Consider the following 16,632-nt stretch of genomic DNA (forward strand, 5'->3'; position numbering starts at 1 on the left):
ATATATACAAAGTGAAATATTTTTTAAATCTGCAATGTTTGAAATAGCAGGATGACCTGTGGAGAGATTCTCCTACAGCTTCTTAAAACCAAAAGCACATCATCCTGATTCCAAGAAAAATAATTACCAGTTAACTTGGGCTACTGTTTACTTCTTCTCAGGAATGTGTGACTGGAAGGGGTGAACTCCACTTGCTCTGCTATTACAGACACAGCCAAACCCTGTACTTTTAGTGAGCAGAGTTTTAACAGTTTCCACCTTCCTACCCAAAGGCTGACCCTGGATGCCCTTTTCTCTGATGATTCAGTAGTCTGCAGTTCTCACATTCAGCTTATTCCAGACAGTCAGTACCCATTTGTACCAACAGAAACCTTCCAATATGAACTTGTGCTCTCATAACTGGTTTGCATCAGTAACTTTCACCACAGAAAGGGCCAGAGACCAACATAAAGAGAGAGATTTAAAGAAAGCTGTATGTGCAGTTTTCTTGGCCACGGCAGCAAACCCTCCCTGAAAAAGTTGAAACATATCTATAAAAAATGTTGAATGGTGGCAGCTCTATACCATCTGTTTTGCTCTGGTTTAGAAAGGAATTGCATCAATCCATGATGTTCTATATACCACCTCTCCTTCACAACAGCCAGTAAGCAAAACCTAGCAACAGTTGTGCCTATCATATTAGAATAATAAAAAAAGGTGTTTCTTTTATTACAAATGACATTTGAAAATTGTAGCAATATAGCACTTCTGGTTTGATACTAATTTTTACTTTTCTTGGTAAAAGTGTCTTTGCTAAGCAATTTATGAATTCTGAAAATAATTCTCTGCATAATCATCAAGCTTGAACAGTTATTTTTCATGTCTTCATTCTTTTCTACATAGTATTTGTGGAATACAGCATCTGGAACGAGCAGGAAACAGGTTGACTCTCTTTGACTCCCTTTATTTCTGCATAGTGACATTTTCTACTGTGGGCTTTGGGGATGTTACACCCAAGATATGGCCTTCAAAGCTGCTTGTTGTCATTATGATCTGTGTTGCTCTTGTGGTGTTGCCCATACAGGTAAATGTGGATTTTTTTTTCTCTTTAGAATTGTTTTTGAAACAAAGGAATAACTGAAATAATTTACTGTTGTTATTATTATTGCACAGAAAATGTCAGAAAAAAGAACCACCTATCTCAGCTGTTGTGTTTTTTTTTTCCTTTTTCCTGCGTGTTCTCCTATACTCTAGATTTATACTGAAAAAGATGCCACTGATAACAGTTTTCAAGTGCTGATGAAAGTTTTCTGCGCCAGCCATGTACCACAGAGTCCTTCCTTTATCCTGAGATATGGGATTGTTATTAATGGAGCATTACAAAAACTCCCACAACAGAAGCCAGCACTTTCTTTATGAGTACAGCTTTTCCTCTGCAGGCTCTCCCTGTTTCTAATCTTGGTTCTCTCCACTTCCTCTCTTACTCTCACAGTTCAGTGTTAACTTGAAAAAAATCTCATTAAATCTGCAACTCAAGCAAATTGGGTTCACAGCTGTGTATGGAACACATGCACACAGAGCCAGCAGCACAGTTAGGAATTTTTCATGCCTGCCTAAGTTTAGGACTTCTAACAGTTTCAGCAGGGAAAGAGCAATTTATGAAAATCCAAGTATTTCAAGGAGTCAGTCAGCTTTATTAAATTTGTACCAAAGGTTTTCCAGCTCATTAGGTGAGGCTGGATGACAAGAAGGTTACATGGGAAACCCTGCCAAGATGTTCAGTGTTCCACACGTGGTGATCACCCAACCCTTGTGCCAGAAAAAGAGGATGTGGGGAGACACTGTGTTTTTATCAAAGCTTACAGTAGACCTGCTAGACCATGAAGCTCCAAAGTTTCTCACACAGCCATAGTTTCCAGACTCTGCTTCTTTGGCAGAGAGCTAAAGCTCAGTGTGAGCACACAACACACAAGCCCTAGGAGGGTTGAAGCTCAAACTCTCAACATTAATTTTCTTGAAGTTATTTAACACTCTAATTAAATATTGAATGTATGTATTCATAGCCAAGTGTACTAACACAATTATATATTCACTCAGTGAAAAATTAGTAAAATATATATTCTATTGAAAACTAAAATGTTCTCTGTTTAAGAAATTTGGAATTTCCTAGGACATAGACATTTCATCATTAAGGTAGTTCTGATACATACTTCAGCCTGAGAGCTCCACAGGAGCAGTAAATAAACTCGAATCTACTGGAATCTTACATAAATTTACCTATTATTACCTAGCTTGTTTTATACCTTTGCAGTGATAATGGGAAGCATTCCATACACACAATGGAATGGGAGGCATTCTCTCCTGAGCTTTTGCCCTGCAATGAGATGAAATCAGTTACTATTCACAATCCAGCCTCTCCATCAGTGGAATGTGGATGAGGAAAAGATGCTATCACACAGGCATACAGTTAAATTGAGCTCAGTATTAAACATATATTACTGTTACAGTATTCTCCTAGGTCTGGAGGATTCACAGTAATGTTTGCTGTTAACCTGCATGAATTGTTCAGCTGACAAAGGCAAACTTGCTGTATCAGCAGCTGCTGTGTATTTAAGTTGTATCTGAAATTATAAGGCAGATAAGAGACTTTACAGAACATCACCTTCAGAACATTATAAAATCTCTGGAAAGAGTTGCTGCCCAAACTAAGAAAAAATGGTGCCTCCCTCCACATATATTCAAACTACCTTTCATATGAGGGAAGCAATTATGCCACAGTACTAGAAAAGGAGACCTCAGAGGTATGAAATACTTAAAGAAATAAGGTACCACCCTTCATTGTTTTCTAAACTTATATGATTTAGTGTATTCTCATGGTATTTTAAGGAATTTTCACTGCTGTTTGTGTGTATGTTATATTCTGGCACTATTGCCATGGTTTGTGATCATCTTAAGGGAACATTTTACAAAGAAAAAGATATTGTGGGCTATGGGCAGCTTTTCATAGAGGCATGAGATGAACGATGCAACATTCTCAAGTCATTGTAGAGTTGTAGTGCTCACCTGCTGGTCTCTGTTTCACTGACAATTGGCATCTCTTGCAGTTTGAACAGCTGGCATATTTGTGGATGGAGAGGCAAAAGTCCGGAGGAAACTACAGCAGATACAGAGCTCAGACAGAAAAACACGTTGTGCTGTGTGTGAGCTCTCTGAAAATTGACTTACTCATGGATTTCTTAAATGAATTCTATGCCCACCCCAGACTGCAGGTACTGAGAATGGAAAACCAATAAAGAAACAAACAAAAAAAACCCCAAACAAAAAAACCCCCAAACAAAAAAAACCCACCTCCAAATACTGTTTGTTTGTTGTGCTACTTTTTGTTTGTTTGTTTGTTTTTAAAAGAAAAATGTCTGAAATGGTTTTTAATTTGTAAAACTGATTCTGGGAATAGATAGGTGAATTGGGAATCTATACCTGCAATAAGAATCTGAGATACAGAGTTTGGAGGCATTTTAAATTGGGGTATTGAGGTGACTAGACTAGATAGACAGAATTAGTGTCTTGTTGAATTATGCCAGTCTTTTTAGAAACAGGTATTTCCATGCAAATTCCTTAGATTCTACCCCAAAATAAATGAAAGCTACTCAATTTATTTTTTCTCGTTGTTTTGGGATTGGATCAAAAAATCCTCACAAGTAAAAAACATCCTTCAGTTTTCACATTTTGCTTTGGCTTTTACCAGTGTTAGGAAGCACAGAATGGGTCGGGCTGGAAGGGACCACCTGGGATCATCTGGTCCAACCTCCCTGCTCAGGCAGGGTCATCCTAGAGCACATTGCACAGGATTGCAAAGATCAGATCCTCTTGGAATTGTGGAAATTAAGAAATAAATATATGTGCTTTAAAGGACAAAGACCTTGACAGCATACACAGCATTTGTTAGTGTACACATATTCCCTAGGTAATGCAGACTTGTCATATGGCTTATTTGGAACATCTAGAAGCTTATTTCCATGAGGTATCAATTTGGATTTATTATCATTGCCTTTGCTACAGACTCTCCCTTTTAGTAAACCTTCTCTATCTCTTTTACTAAGTTACCTGTGGTCTCATGCTACATTAACTACTGCAAGAATCACACAAATACAGCCCTCAAACGGCTGAGCAGCAATTTGCCAAATCCCAAATCCCAAATATTCCCCAAAACAATTAGCTAGTAAGAGACATAAGCAATTGCACAAAGAAATCCAGTTCTTTATAGATACAAACACAAATTGAAACACAACATTTAGTTAACTAAGCTGAAGAATGATTCAGGCTCTCTTATACACTGGAGACAAAGAAAAGCCCTAATACTACACAGGTAACTTAAAAGGGCTTATATACATTCACTTCATAGCTGAAATTGAGCTGGACTCAGTGATCTTGGAGATCTTTTCCAACCTTAATGATTCTGTGCACTGAGAACCCGAAGGATACGGATGGTGTTCTGCGTCCAAGGCCATTTTGCTTTCTGCAAAAATCTCTGTGTTGCAGATAGGAAGATTTCTATGACCAGACTGGCCTAAACTCTCACTCTCCTCTCCCATGTTCCATTTTTCCCTCCTTTTCATTTGATCCTTCAAACCATCCTTACTTTTCCAAGTAGCACAGGAAGCAGTTTGGATTAGTCCATTAATGCAAAGGAAAATTTTTTGAGGAAGTTGAGGAAATAAACTCTGTCTGTCCATGTCTTATCTGAGACATTTTTGACATCCCAAGGCACTGTTGACTCATTCTCCAGCAACAATAACCATGACTATTTCCCCTTTTTTTCTATTTTGACAGGACTATTATGTGGTTATTTTGTGTCCTACGGAGATGGATGCTCAGGTCCGAAGGGTGTTACAAATCCCAATGTGGTCCCAAAGGGTTATCTACCTGCAAGGCTCAGCCCTAAAAGATCAAGACCTGTTGAGAGCTAAGTAGGCAAATATTGATCATTCTTTTTTACTTTCTTTTTCACTCATATTGTTTGATAAATAAGTTTAACAGGCAACAAAAGCTGTGCAAAGCTCTTTGACATATTTTTTTTTTCTTAATATCTGAAATTTTGAACCCACTGTACATTTTTGTTAAGTTCAGCCTGGTAAAACTAACCAACTATTCTGCTGTACATACCTGAACTCTTCAGGGCCCTCCTCTTACCACATACTTCTACCACTTCTAAGAGATGCTCTCTGCCAATTAATAGAGAATGACATTTATCAAAACACATCAGTCAAGCACAGTTCCTCACACACCTCCTCCAGTGCTCAATCAGTTGAGCTGCAAAGGAATTCACAGTGGAATTCATGTTGAAGGATCATCTCTTTAAACTCTCCAAAGAGAGGGAAAGGTGTTTCTTCAAAATAACTGATTTAACTCATCTGCATTGCTCTGTGTCACAGGTTACTAAAATTAAGCTAATACCTGTCTGTGTCAGACAGGCTATTTGTGTCATTCTTTACTTGAGGGGAGTTATTTCCAAGAATCTCATTTGTGAGAAGCTTCATGAGCAGTGTTATCTTCTCAGACTTCTGCCACTGAAATAACAACTACTTCTACAGCTGTTTAAAATTTGACAAGACAAGAAAGCTTTTTCAGGATCAGAAATTTTCTTTTGGAGAGATCCTTTCCTCTTTTTTATTTTTCTTTTTGCTTTCTTGCTGATTTCAAGAAGGAATTCATATGTGGATTTAGCTGACATTTGTTCTACACATTACAAGAATTAAAATTAGGCTGTTCTCTAAATATAATCTTGAATTTCACTTATAATAACCTGGAGGTAGTCAGCTGTGGAACTGAGCTTTTTCCTGCAGAACATGTAATTGAATGTACCTGTCACAGAATAATTTTCAGCCTCTCCTGAGGGAAGAAGCATAGTGGGAATTTAATAGAACATTTGATATGAAATATAACCCAGTACCCAAGATGTTTGTTGTATTTCTTTTTAATGAGAACATGATGTACTGAGGAGATAACAAGACACATGATGAAATTCTTCTAATAAATAAAGTAATGGTTACCACCAACAACAAAATAACCAAGAAGGGTCTCATTATCAAAATTTATCCATATATTATATGTGAACCCAATGTAAAATAACATGATGAAGGTCACACCAAAAAGTAAAGGAATACCAAAAGTTGGGTAACTGCATCAGTAGTGAATAGCCAATTTAACAAAAGACTGCATTTTTGCAAAAATCTAATTTAACTGAATTTTCTTTCCTATAACTTTGGTAAAGACCCTGTCTTCTAGTAGTTCTCCCATGCTTAGCTGAAATTACTCACAGAGCTCCCATGTTTTCTTCCTAATCAAAGACAACAAGAACTGGAGATAGTTCATTTAATGCATATTTCACAAAAATGTCTGTTATTTATCCCAAACACATTATTCTTGTCCATCTACCCAACTTTCTGCTCTCACTAGGCAAGAAATGTCTATTATCTGCCCTCTCTTGTTCATTCTTACCAGTAATAACTTGTGCATATTGCACCCTTACACACCAGGCAGACTGGTGCTATTTATTCACCTTCCATACTCATGGCAGATAAATACTTTGCAAATTAAGTTTGAGGCCACTCTGCCTTTACTGCTTTGGCACAGCTTTTACCATCACCAGGGTAAGAAATGAGAACAGACTCAACTTTGTGTTCTGTTTCTCTGTGCAGGACTCTGACTGTGAGACACGAGTCCTGTGACTCGTGCATACTGCTTGGGCTGTGACAGATTTGTCTCCTCTCTTCCAGGATGGACAATGCTGAAGCCTGCTTCATCCTGAGCAGCCGCTGCGAGGTGGACAGGACAGCAGCTGTAAGTTGGGAGGGAGAAATGAGAGGATGTACAGGTTTTACTGCCCTTGCTCCCTCTCAGTTCTTTTTTATGCAACAAGTACTCTGATAGTACTCTCATAGATACACTGATAGTTGGTCATTAATCACTTCCAAGAATGGTACTTTGTCAATATTTAAAGTACCTGAAGTGCTCTATATATTCAATTTAATCAGTTGTGTTTATTAAATCAGAAAAGAGACAGGTATATTCGCAACTAATGAAACAAAGCCTGAATTCAGCTTTATAAATAAATTTGTGACTAATACAAGTAACCAATATATATGAGACTATTGGACCGTTTTTCATATTGGCCAATTTTAAAAATGAAAAATGGCCAGATTCTTTAAATAAGTTTCTATGAGTTTGCCCATGCTGGTAGTTATTTCCAGTCGGGTAAGTTACTGTCCACAAAGGAACACTGCTAGTACAAACCTCTGTGCAGAGCATCTGTGATAAAAGAATAAAACTGTATGAACTACAACTGTTCCAGCTAATGCAATTGATCATAAATATCCGGAAAAAAAGTCCACTGAGGATGGATTTATGAACACTACTTAAAAATTTCACCATGTGCACTACAATAAATTATTGTAGTCTTGCCTCATTCAGTTCAATCTTGAACTCCAAAGGGGTTTAATATTAGTCTGAATATCCCTGAAGATGCTTATAAATTGCCTAACAAGACAAAACCAGTATTTATAATTCAGTAATTATGTTTTAAGCAATCTCAATTAAAAATACTGTTTTAGTGCTACATTGTAAGAAATAGCAATTATTTTTCTAAATGTTCAAAACAGAGAGTAAAAAATGGGAAAGGAGAGCTTTTCATTGTATCTCTAGCATTACTTAATATATTCTCTGTCACTTATTACTTCATCTGACATCAGAACTTAGTTAAAAGATCTTAGATAAAAACCCTGTTCTGGAGCCATCCATTGCAGAAAATCTCTGAGCTCCCCAGGAAATAAACCTGTGCTCTTGCTATAACATTTAAACTTACTGACCTAAGGACTTTGAATGTGATTCATCAGCAATAGACTCCTGAAAATGCAGCAGTGAAAGCCACTGAACTGGCAGTAAGTAAGCCCAGAGCAGTCAAGCAAGGCAGACCTACTGCTTTTGGAAGTGACAGAGGGTCTGGGGTATTTAAAGGTAAGAGCAAGCAAGAGCTCTTGCAAATACCTGGAAAAATACCTGTAACTTCTAGGAGGCTGAAAAATTCCAAAATAGCCCAAGTGTCAGCCATGAATTCAGAACAAATGAGCTACAACATCTCATTTCACATAATGTACTTGAGAGTTGCACAGGGATTACAAATGAGATATCCCATAAAACCAGAGTGTGTGATTTATGCTGCACTGTGGGAAGGTTTATACAGCATTAAGGACAGCAACAGCACCAGTCAGCTGTTATCTCTGCTCATAACTGCTTCAGAATTTACTCAAAGAAAAGCCAATTTTCAGCTCTGCTGGACTGTGCTGTAGGGCAGGCAGTGGACTCTGCATGGAGCTCCCGGAGCTCCCATCCATCGTGGCCAGCACGCTGCAGGTTTGGCTCTGGAGCCATGGCCCACTGCAGCTCTTCCTTTCTGCCCTCAGGAAACATCAAAATGGTACCTGGCACACTTCAGCTGCCACTACAGACTTTTATCAAATCTCATTTCTCTTTGTACCTGGAGCACACAAACAGGCACATCTCACCAAAGACACTCTCCTGGTACCTTCCCCTGGGCCACACTGATACCTCGGGGTCAGTGGGATCTGAAGCTTTTAAACAAAGGTTCACCTCTCTGCCTTATTTTCTCTTTTGCTGTCAGATTACCTTTTCACAGGAAATGCAATTATTTATACTGCAAGTAGAAAATTCTTACATTTTTTACAAACTATTTCATCTTACTGCCCCCTAGAGCTGTGAAATGAAATGCATTGAATTTCCTACACTGCTCCAGCTTCATGTTAGTATTCAGAAGGTTTGTTTGTCACTGGGCTGAAGGAAGTTCAGCTGTCATCCCAGTATCAATCTTTATAAGTACTACTGATTTTCCATCCTGCTGTTGTTAAGAAGCTGACAAACTGATAAAAGAACCTTGGATCCTCTCCTATGTATGACAGCTGTCAAAATAAAAGGAGGAGATTCCTGACCAGAACAGCTGTTGCTACTCAAGTGATTTTTTGAAGCCCATAAGGGGTTTTATCCCCCCAGCTACAATCCTCAAGCAGAGGATTTACATATTTGCCACGAATACCCCTGGCTGTTCATTGCTTGCTATTTTGTTAGTTAATAACTTTTAGTGGTAACACTTGTGCTGTTGCTGACAGCTTTGTTCTTAGGCTTCCTGTAAATTCAGAGATGGTCCAATTCAAGCTTGCACCTTTTTTTTTCCCCCCTTTCATTAATCAAATTGTGTGACTCTGCTGCACTGGTAATCTAAATTACACTGCCTTAATGGCATCACAATATGGATGCAAACATAGCAGGATAGAACTAATTCATCAAGTTATGTGTGGCAAGAGATTCAATTAACAGAACTACTTTAAAATACATATTAAATGCATTTCCTTGAGTTCTTATGATTTAAATACACCCACTTTAAAATTTCCAGCTTTTCATACATGAACTTAAATATCACCTCTATATTAATCACCATTTGTATCTGTGGTATTTTTTTTGATCACTGACTGCAGTTCATTGTGTGGAGATCACATAGAAGAGAATATGTTTTTTCACTCACTTTCCAAAGAAACATATGTTTAATAATGGGAAGAGAAGCATAATTTTCAGTTTCAGATACCTCTGTTTGTTGTGTGTACATATATATCCTATATTGGGAGAAAGGTGAATGATTTTAAGTGACTGCAGTACAGCACAGAAACTGATACATTTTTAAAACAGAGAGCCACAATACTGGATGAAGAGACAGAATCTAATAACTCACTTAAGGTGCTTACCTGTCTTTTTCTTTTCTCTCCCCCTGAGTGCTTCTTCAGAGTGGAATTTGGGAGAATAACTGAGCAAAAAACTTGGGAACCAAATAACCAGCTTTTTTACACAAGCATATGGATATACCAAGTGGAAAAAGAAAAAAAGAAATGATAATGCAAGGTTATTAAAATAACAGTGCATACCCACTGGAGCTATTTAGGGCATTTAACTACCTACTTTTACATATATATATATATATAGATAGATAGATAGATAGATAGATAGATAGATAGATAGATAGATAGATAGATAGATACGTATTTTACATATTTGTGGACTGCTGCTTCAAGGAAGAACTAGAAAATGGAAAGCAAGGCATATTTTGCAGTGTTAAAATTGCCAATGTGCCAAATAATTATCTAGAAATTTTAATTTTAAAGAATCCCTTTTCTATAAAATAATACAAAAATATTTCATGTTGAGATTCATACTTCTAGTTTTACAACTCTCACTTACATGGGTCTAGGTTTGTTTGAGCTTTTAGCAAAATAGTGTAATATGAATAATTTTTAAACAAAAATCTTTATTCTTAGATTTAACAATCATTGCTCATTCTGATAAAACCATTCTTTTTAGACAAAATAATAAAGAAATCCAAGAAAATATCTAACATAGAGATAACTCTGTTTCTAGGCATGCACCATATCTGTGTGTTAGCCATCTAGCACATGACCCAGTCATTTGCCCTTTTAAGGTGTGTTGGTGTGTCATTACCTGAAGACAGAACAGCAAAGAACCCAGCAGCACATACACAATAAAAATCCTGAGAAGGGTAATTTGCTATATGTTATAGAAAAGCTAAAAAAGTGGCTGCATACAAGGAAAACTCTACAGCAGGTTACACCCAAGCTCTTAAATCACCTGAATGGGCACAGCAATCCTACATCTATAAAACTACAAATAAGAAAAATGTGAAATAAGATATTTTGCCATCCTCTTATGACTCCATTCTAGGTTTTTCTAGTAGAAAAAGTACTTGCTAACATCTCAATTGATAATAAAATACTATGGTTTGAAAATGTCAGTTACACTCTGTTCCAGGCAGAGATTTTCCCTTGTGTTCGTGAGTGTGAAACCTTTTCTTACTGCTGATGCTGCAAATGTAATGAATCATTCTTTATATTTTATCTTTAAATATCACCAATATCATGACTAGGCAAGGCATTTCAATCCAGGCATGGCTTCCTAGATATAGCTCTGGAACATTTCTTTTTGTTTTCAAATAAATAAAAAACCAATGGATGATACATGGAATTAGTCTTACATGACAAAATTTAAAATAAGAATGCATTATCACATAGATGACTTTTATGGATAGCAGTATTCACCCTGCAGGTAACTCATTCTTGCCATGTGGTAACAAGAGCAAAAACTAACAGCCTGAAAAATCACTTGGAATCTTTGGTTAATAGTTGGCTACATCCTGACATCAGTTGTGCAAATGTTTTAGTTCCACAAAGATCTGCTTTTAATTAAACTGATATTTTTAGAATTACCCACAATTTTAAACTCTCAGTTCCTGATGTCGTCATTTAACGCTATTTTAATTATGAGTCTCTTTGGAAGGACATCTATGCTACATAATTCTTGATTAATTAGACATGACTAATCACTGCCATCTTAAGTTTTCACACAATTATTCCACCTCCAAATGCTACCCCTTTCCAAATGACACAACCATTAGCATTTGCAGAAAGATAGGAGAGGTTCAAAATACCTTATTAGTGGAAGATTTCTAGAAATTAATAAGTAATAGTAATTATATAACTTGCACATAAACATCCATACCAGCTGGTGCCACTTGGTCTTAAAAGGAGTTTCCTTCAATGGAGCAAATCTAATAATAGATCCTTTTTCTAATTTGACATGGCTATTTGTATTTCATTGGCACCACTCTTTCTTCTAGGATCACCAAACCATTTTAAGAGCATGGGCAGTTAAAGACTTTGCTCCAAATTGTCCTTTATATGTTCAGATACTGAAGCCTGAGAATAAATTCCACATCAAGTTTGCAGGTAAGTGGAAGATTGCAATAATTTGAAGCACTCATTAGTGTTTGAAAGTTTGTTTTAGGAACACAAGCAAAGTGAGAATCCCTGGGCATATTTACTACTTAGAAAATGTGCAGTTTTGTAAAATAATACACATCCTAGCAACACTAAAGACTTACTTACAAGCACTTTAAAGAATTAATAGTCCTATGCTACATAATACAGAGTAGAATTATTTGATGTATAAGTACTCCTTTATTACAGATCCAGGTAGGTCTCCAGCTTACTGTACCCATGTCTGTAAGTCCTTTCTTTCTAGTTAAACATAGTTACTACGGGGTTGTCCTGTTTTAGGGGACAGTATTGCCAGAAAAGAAAAAGGCGAGAGCTCTTCCCAAAATGGAGAGTGAAAATTTCCTCTCTCCCAGTTCACTATAGTTTGGAAATTAAGGGGCTCTAAGGCAAAACGTATGGGTTTAGGAATAACAGTTCTTTACTGACATATCTACAAGACGAACAAGAACAACATCAGCTATGAACAGATCAGTGACAGAACGAAACTCAGTCTCAGTCCTTTTGTCCAGTCAGGCACCTTACTCCTCCACACGATCCCGGTGGAGGGGGGACGGAGTGGCCTTCTCTCTTCTCTCAGTCACAGGAACTGCAGGAGCAGGCAGGCGGCAATGCAGGGGGGTCCCAGGTGGGACAGGGGTGAAGGAAAAGAAACCTTCACTCACCGTTTGCATCCCGGCTCTCAGCGCTGTTCTCAGAGCAGGAAGCTTTAGCAGTGTCAGAGTGCAGGGTCTGGTCGCACCACGGAGCAAGAATGAAATTCTCTCCTCCGCGTTCAGGCTCATCGCAAGGACAAAGCCACTTACAGCTATTCATCCCTACTCCCTCTTTTGTCTTGAGTAATCAGAAACCAAGGAGTTGCCTGGGCCAGGTTCCTTTGACATGCTAATGGAAAAATCTTCACTGAGGGAAAGAGTAGAAAACTCCCCCAGCCCCCAACAGGGGTGCATAAGAAGATCTATTCAGATTTAATCCAACAAATGATTGAGGGAAAAATCTTCTCATTGGACTGTTTTTTACCAAGTGGTATGGAAAACATTATTTTAATTACTTGCAAATATTTTGGAAAGAGAGATATAATTTAATTTTAAATCCAGTAAAATATATGCCTTAGAAACCATGGCATAAAACTCAAAATTGTATTAAGAAATCTGAAAAAATCCACTCCTATAAAAAAAGATTACCATATTTTATTTGACAAGCTATTCCTCTGCATTTTATGTTTCTCTTTCTTTCTGTCTATATCCAAACAGTTACATATGTAACTACATAGACATATATATACTCTTGTTCAAAAACACACAAATACTTCTGGAGAAATGGCTCTGAAGTAGAAGAGAAGCTTTCCTTTTCAGCTGTAATTTTGAAAATTCAATTTTCTTGAATGATATTCTAAGAAAGAAAAGATTGCTGATTCATGCAAAAATGAAAACAACTCTATGGAAAAATATTAGCCTCTTCCATCATCCCAGAATGTGATGAAAAAATAAATTCCAGCAGAACAGCTCCAGAGCAACAGTTAAAGCTGTAATTTTAAAAGCTATGGAATTTACCACTGAGTTAAGAAGAGGAAAAAACCCCATCAGTAGCAGTTCTGAAGTTATAAAAGTGTAATCTCAAGCTATGAGTTGGCACAGAGGGAAATAAGGCTCCTGCTGTGATGAGAATGATGGTACTTTTTCATCTTCCCCTTAAAACCACCCAGCAAAACATAATCCCTGCTCCCTTAGCCATGGCTGCTTTTCTTTATCAGTTATTGTGTTAATTTGTTCCAAATCGGGCTTTTAAGAGACTTTCATTATTCCTAATGGCTTCTCTCTGTAGGAGCTTACATATAACTAGACTTTTAAAACAGAGGCAATTTTTCATGTCTGTTAGAAGTGTTAAAGAATTTGGACCATATTTAAAAAACACAAAACAAAACCAGAAACCAACAACCAAAAAAAACCTAGAAACCTCTTTTGGTAAAATTTCCTTCACTGAACTAGCATCACCACTGGATGCTCACCTACTGCAAATAGTTAGGCACTGCTGAAGCTATAAGAACAATATTTGTTGGTATACATTTTCCTAAGAGGATCCCCCTTTGGTATTAGTGTCATCCAATGCTTCATCATCCTGAAACACATACCCACACTACAGAGCTGTCCAGAGTGTTTACGAGTAAAATTTGTCACAGTCATCTGGAACATTTTTCTAAGTGCTTTTCCTATTATGATTCAGGGCTGCTTTATTACTACCTTAATGTAAAAGCTTCTTTTAAGTCTTATATTCCTTGAGAAAATGACATTTTTCTTCTAGAGGTTTCCCAAAGCAATACTGGGCATTTTTATGAACCTGAAATATTCAGTAATAGGATTATTTCTTTCTTCTTCTTCTTCTTCTTCTTCTTCTTCTTCTTCTTCTTCTTCTTCTCCTTCTCCTTCTCCTTCTCCTTCTCCTTCTCCTTCTCTTTCTCCTTCTCCTTCTCCTTCTTTTATTTTTTTTCCTTTGCACACAGGTTTAGAGACTACAGCTGTCAAAAATGAAATTTTTAGTTTAGAAGAAACACAACCAAATAGTCCTCCTAACTAAAGTCTAACTTTCAACTACTTTGAAAATGTATAAACCACTGGAAGCCCAGTTTCTCAGCAGGTTGACCAGTCCTCCTGGATTGCATGAGGCAGTTCTGAAATTCAGACACTGACTGCATGTTCCTATAGGAGGGAAAAGCCTGGTTTTCTGCCTGAAGGTTTTCTGCCTGAAGGTTTTCTGCCTGGAGGTTTTCTGCCTCAGACAGAAACAGTGTATGGGAGAAGTAATTGTTATAATGTATTCCCATCCAGTGAACAAGACTTAGACATCCTTCCTGTCTTTAATGAGAGAATGAGAACTTATTTTTGTCTTCAAAGCAAGAGAATGGAAGCACCTTGTCAGAAAGTCAGTTTTCCTGACTTTCCACCTGATGCCACACATACATCCTAGCATTCTGTGCCTTCTGATATTTTTTATAGTGGACTTTAATTACTTTGTTTAAAATATTAAACTACTTTGCTCCAGTGGCATAAATGTTTGTTCCAGCAAAGCCCTTTGCAAGTTTAAGGTGTGAACACTTTAAATACACAGCCACTCTTAACATGACAGTGATCAGACGGGCAACTGTCTTATCTCTTAAACTGAAATGCTTTGATTTCTCCCAAGTAATTTCCAATATAATGCTTTGATTTCTCCCAAGTAATTTCCAATATAAAAATGCTTTGATATGCCCAGTTTTTCTTTCAATAATGCTGGCAGTTACATTCTTAATCTTCCCACTTTTCTTTCAATCACACAAGGCTACAAAAGGTCATGTACCCTTGGAGCAAGCTCCTGGCCTTGCATTTCAGCACAGATGGGAAATAAAGTGAAGATTTTCCACAGCAGAGCAATATATTTATTTATGTATATTTATAATATATTTTTGTAACTCAGAGACTACTAAATTCAATATTTTCTGAGCTAAAATGAAAACTTTTATAATTTGTGTATGTATATGTATATATATATATATATATATATATATATATATATATATATATATGCTTTACTTTGAATATTTGGAAATTATATCTAATTACAATTCCAAGAAATGGGAATGCATTTTGACGTTCTCTATTTATTCAAAATACACCCATGAATTAGCACAGATTGTTGAAGTCTGACATCAAAGTTTCAGTAGTTTATTTCAAAGAAACATAGTCCAGATTCACCAAAATGGATATTGAATGCAGCAGATGATTAATGTGTCCAATTACAGATAAAAATAGTCTAGAGGTAATGGATGGGCATTTTTCTCCATCAGATGTGATATGGTCACGTTAACTTATCAAATTGACAAAAGCAAGGTTTCTCAGAATAATTGTGTCAGGTCTTGGTCATTCTTACCACATGGCTGCTGCAGGCATAAATCAGTATTTTGAGTCTGTTTTATCCTCAGTAACATCACAGAAACCATAAATCACCCCACTGCATTACTACATTCGAGACAGACTTAGCAACAAAACATCTGTCAAAATATATTTTCAACAGAAACAGCAACTTATGGAAATTCTAAATGTAATATTTCTTTAGTATAAACTCAATCAAAATACTTCTTTTTCTGGGAGGCTGATTTGACATATTTAATATTCACTTCAAGATAAACTGCAATTTTCTGGGCTGCTTTGCTGTCACACTGGATGAGTAATTTGCTGATTCTGGTACCTGCTGTCAGGGGACATGACTGATGTCCCAGACCTGAGGAGTGGGAGAGCTGTCATCCAGCTTCCTCCCTGCTCACTTCAGAAAGAAAGCAGCAGATAAAGTTCTGTGTAATCCTCCACAAGTCCTGAGCAGACAGAGAAAACACAGTAATGTCATAGGAAAGCTGGCAAATAATTGGAGAAAGGAGCAAGGCATTTTTGGCCTGGTCTGTGTCTAATACAAGAACTGAACTGCAGAAGGTCACAGTCTCCAACAGGTGCAGAAAGAGTCCACAAGTCCAGCTCCAAGGCTCCTGATGAAAAACTCTTGACAACACCATGTGAATCTCTGACCCAGACATTATTAAGAGGCTGTTGTAGGAAGCAATCTCTGCTGTGTGCTAAATTCTTTGGTAAAATAGTATTTTACATAAACATCTGCCAAGAAAGTTCACAGTGTATGTTAGAGAGTAGAGTGCATTTGGAGGATTTAAGTTACAGTTTTCATCTGCATTGTGCCATCCATGATTTATTAACTTCCATTTGTA

General features: G+C 37.1%; 1 protein-coding gene across 4 annotated transcripts in view; it reads left to right on the top strand.

Moving 5' to 3' along the window:
* Nucleotides 1–16,632, top strand: part of KCNT2 (potassium sodium-activated channel subfamily T member 2) — a 115,337-nt gene that overhangs the window by 62,258 nt on the left and 36,447 nt on the right. For all 4 annotated transcript variants that reach the window (XM_033067737.1, XM_033067738.1, XM_033067740.1 and 1 more), the window contains exons 10-14: nucleotides 883–1,063; nucleotides 3,084–3,248; nucleotides 4,810–4,946; nucleotides 6,756–6,819; nucleotides 11,729–11,837. In XM_033067737.1, coding sequence (XP_032923628.1) covers nucleotides 883–1,063; nucleotides 3,084–3,248; nucleotides 4,810–4,946; nucleotides 6,756–6,819; nucleotides 11,729–11,837 — 656 coding nt within the window. The remainder of the gene's footprint in view (nucleotides 1–882; nucleotides 1,064–3,083; nucleotides 3,249–4,809; nucleotides 4,947–6,755; nucleotides 6,820–11,728; nucleotides 11,838–16,632) is intronic.

Source organism: Catharus ustulatus, chromosome 9 (assembly GCF_009819885.2).
Source record: "Catharus ustulatus isolate bCatUst1 chromosome 9, bCatUst1.pri.v2, whole genome shotgun sequence".
Classification (NCBI taxonomy): domain Eukaryota; kingdom Metazoa; phylum Chordata; class Aves; order Passeriformes; family Turdidae; genus Catharus; species Catharus ustulatus.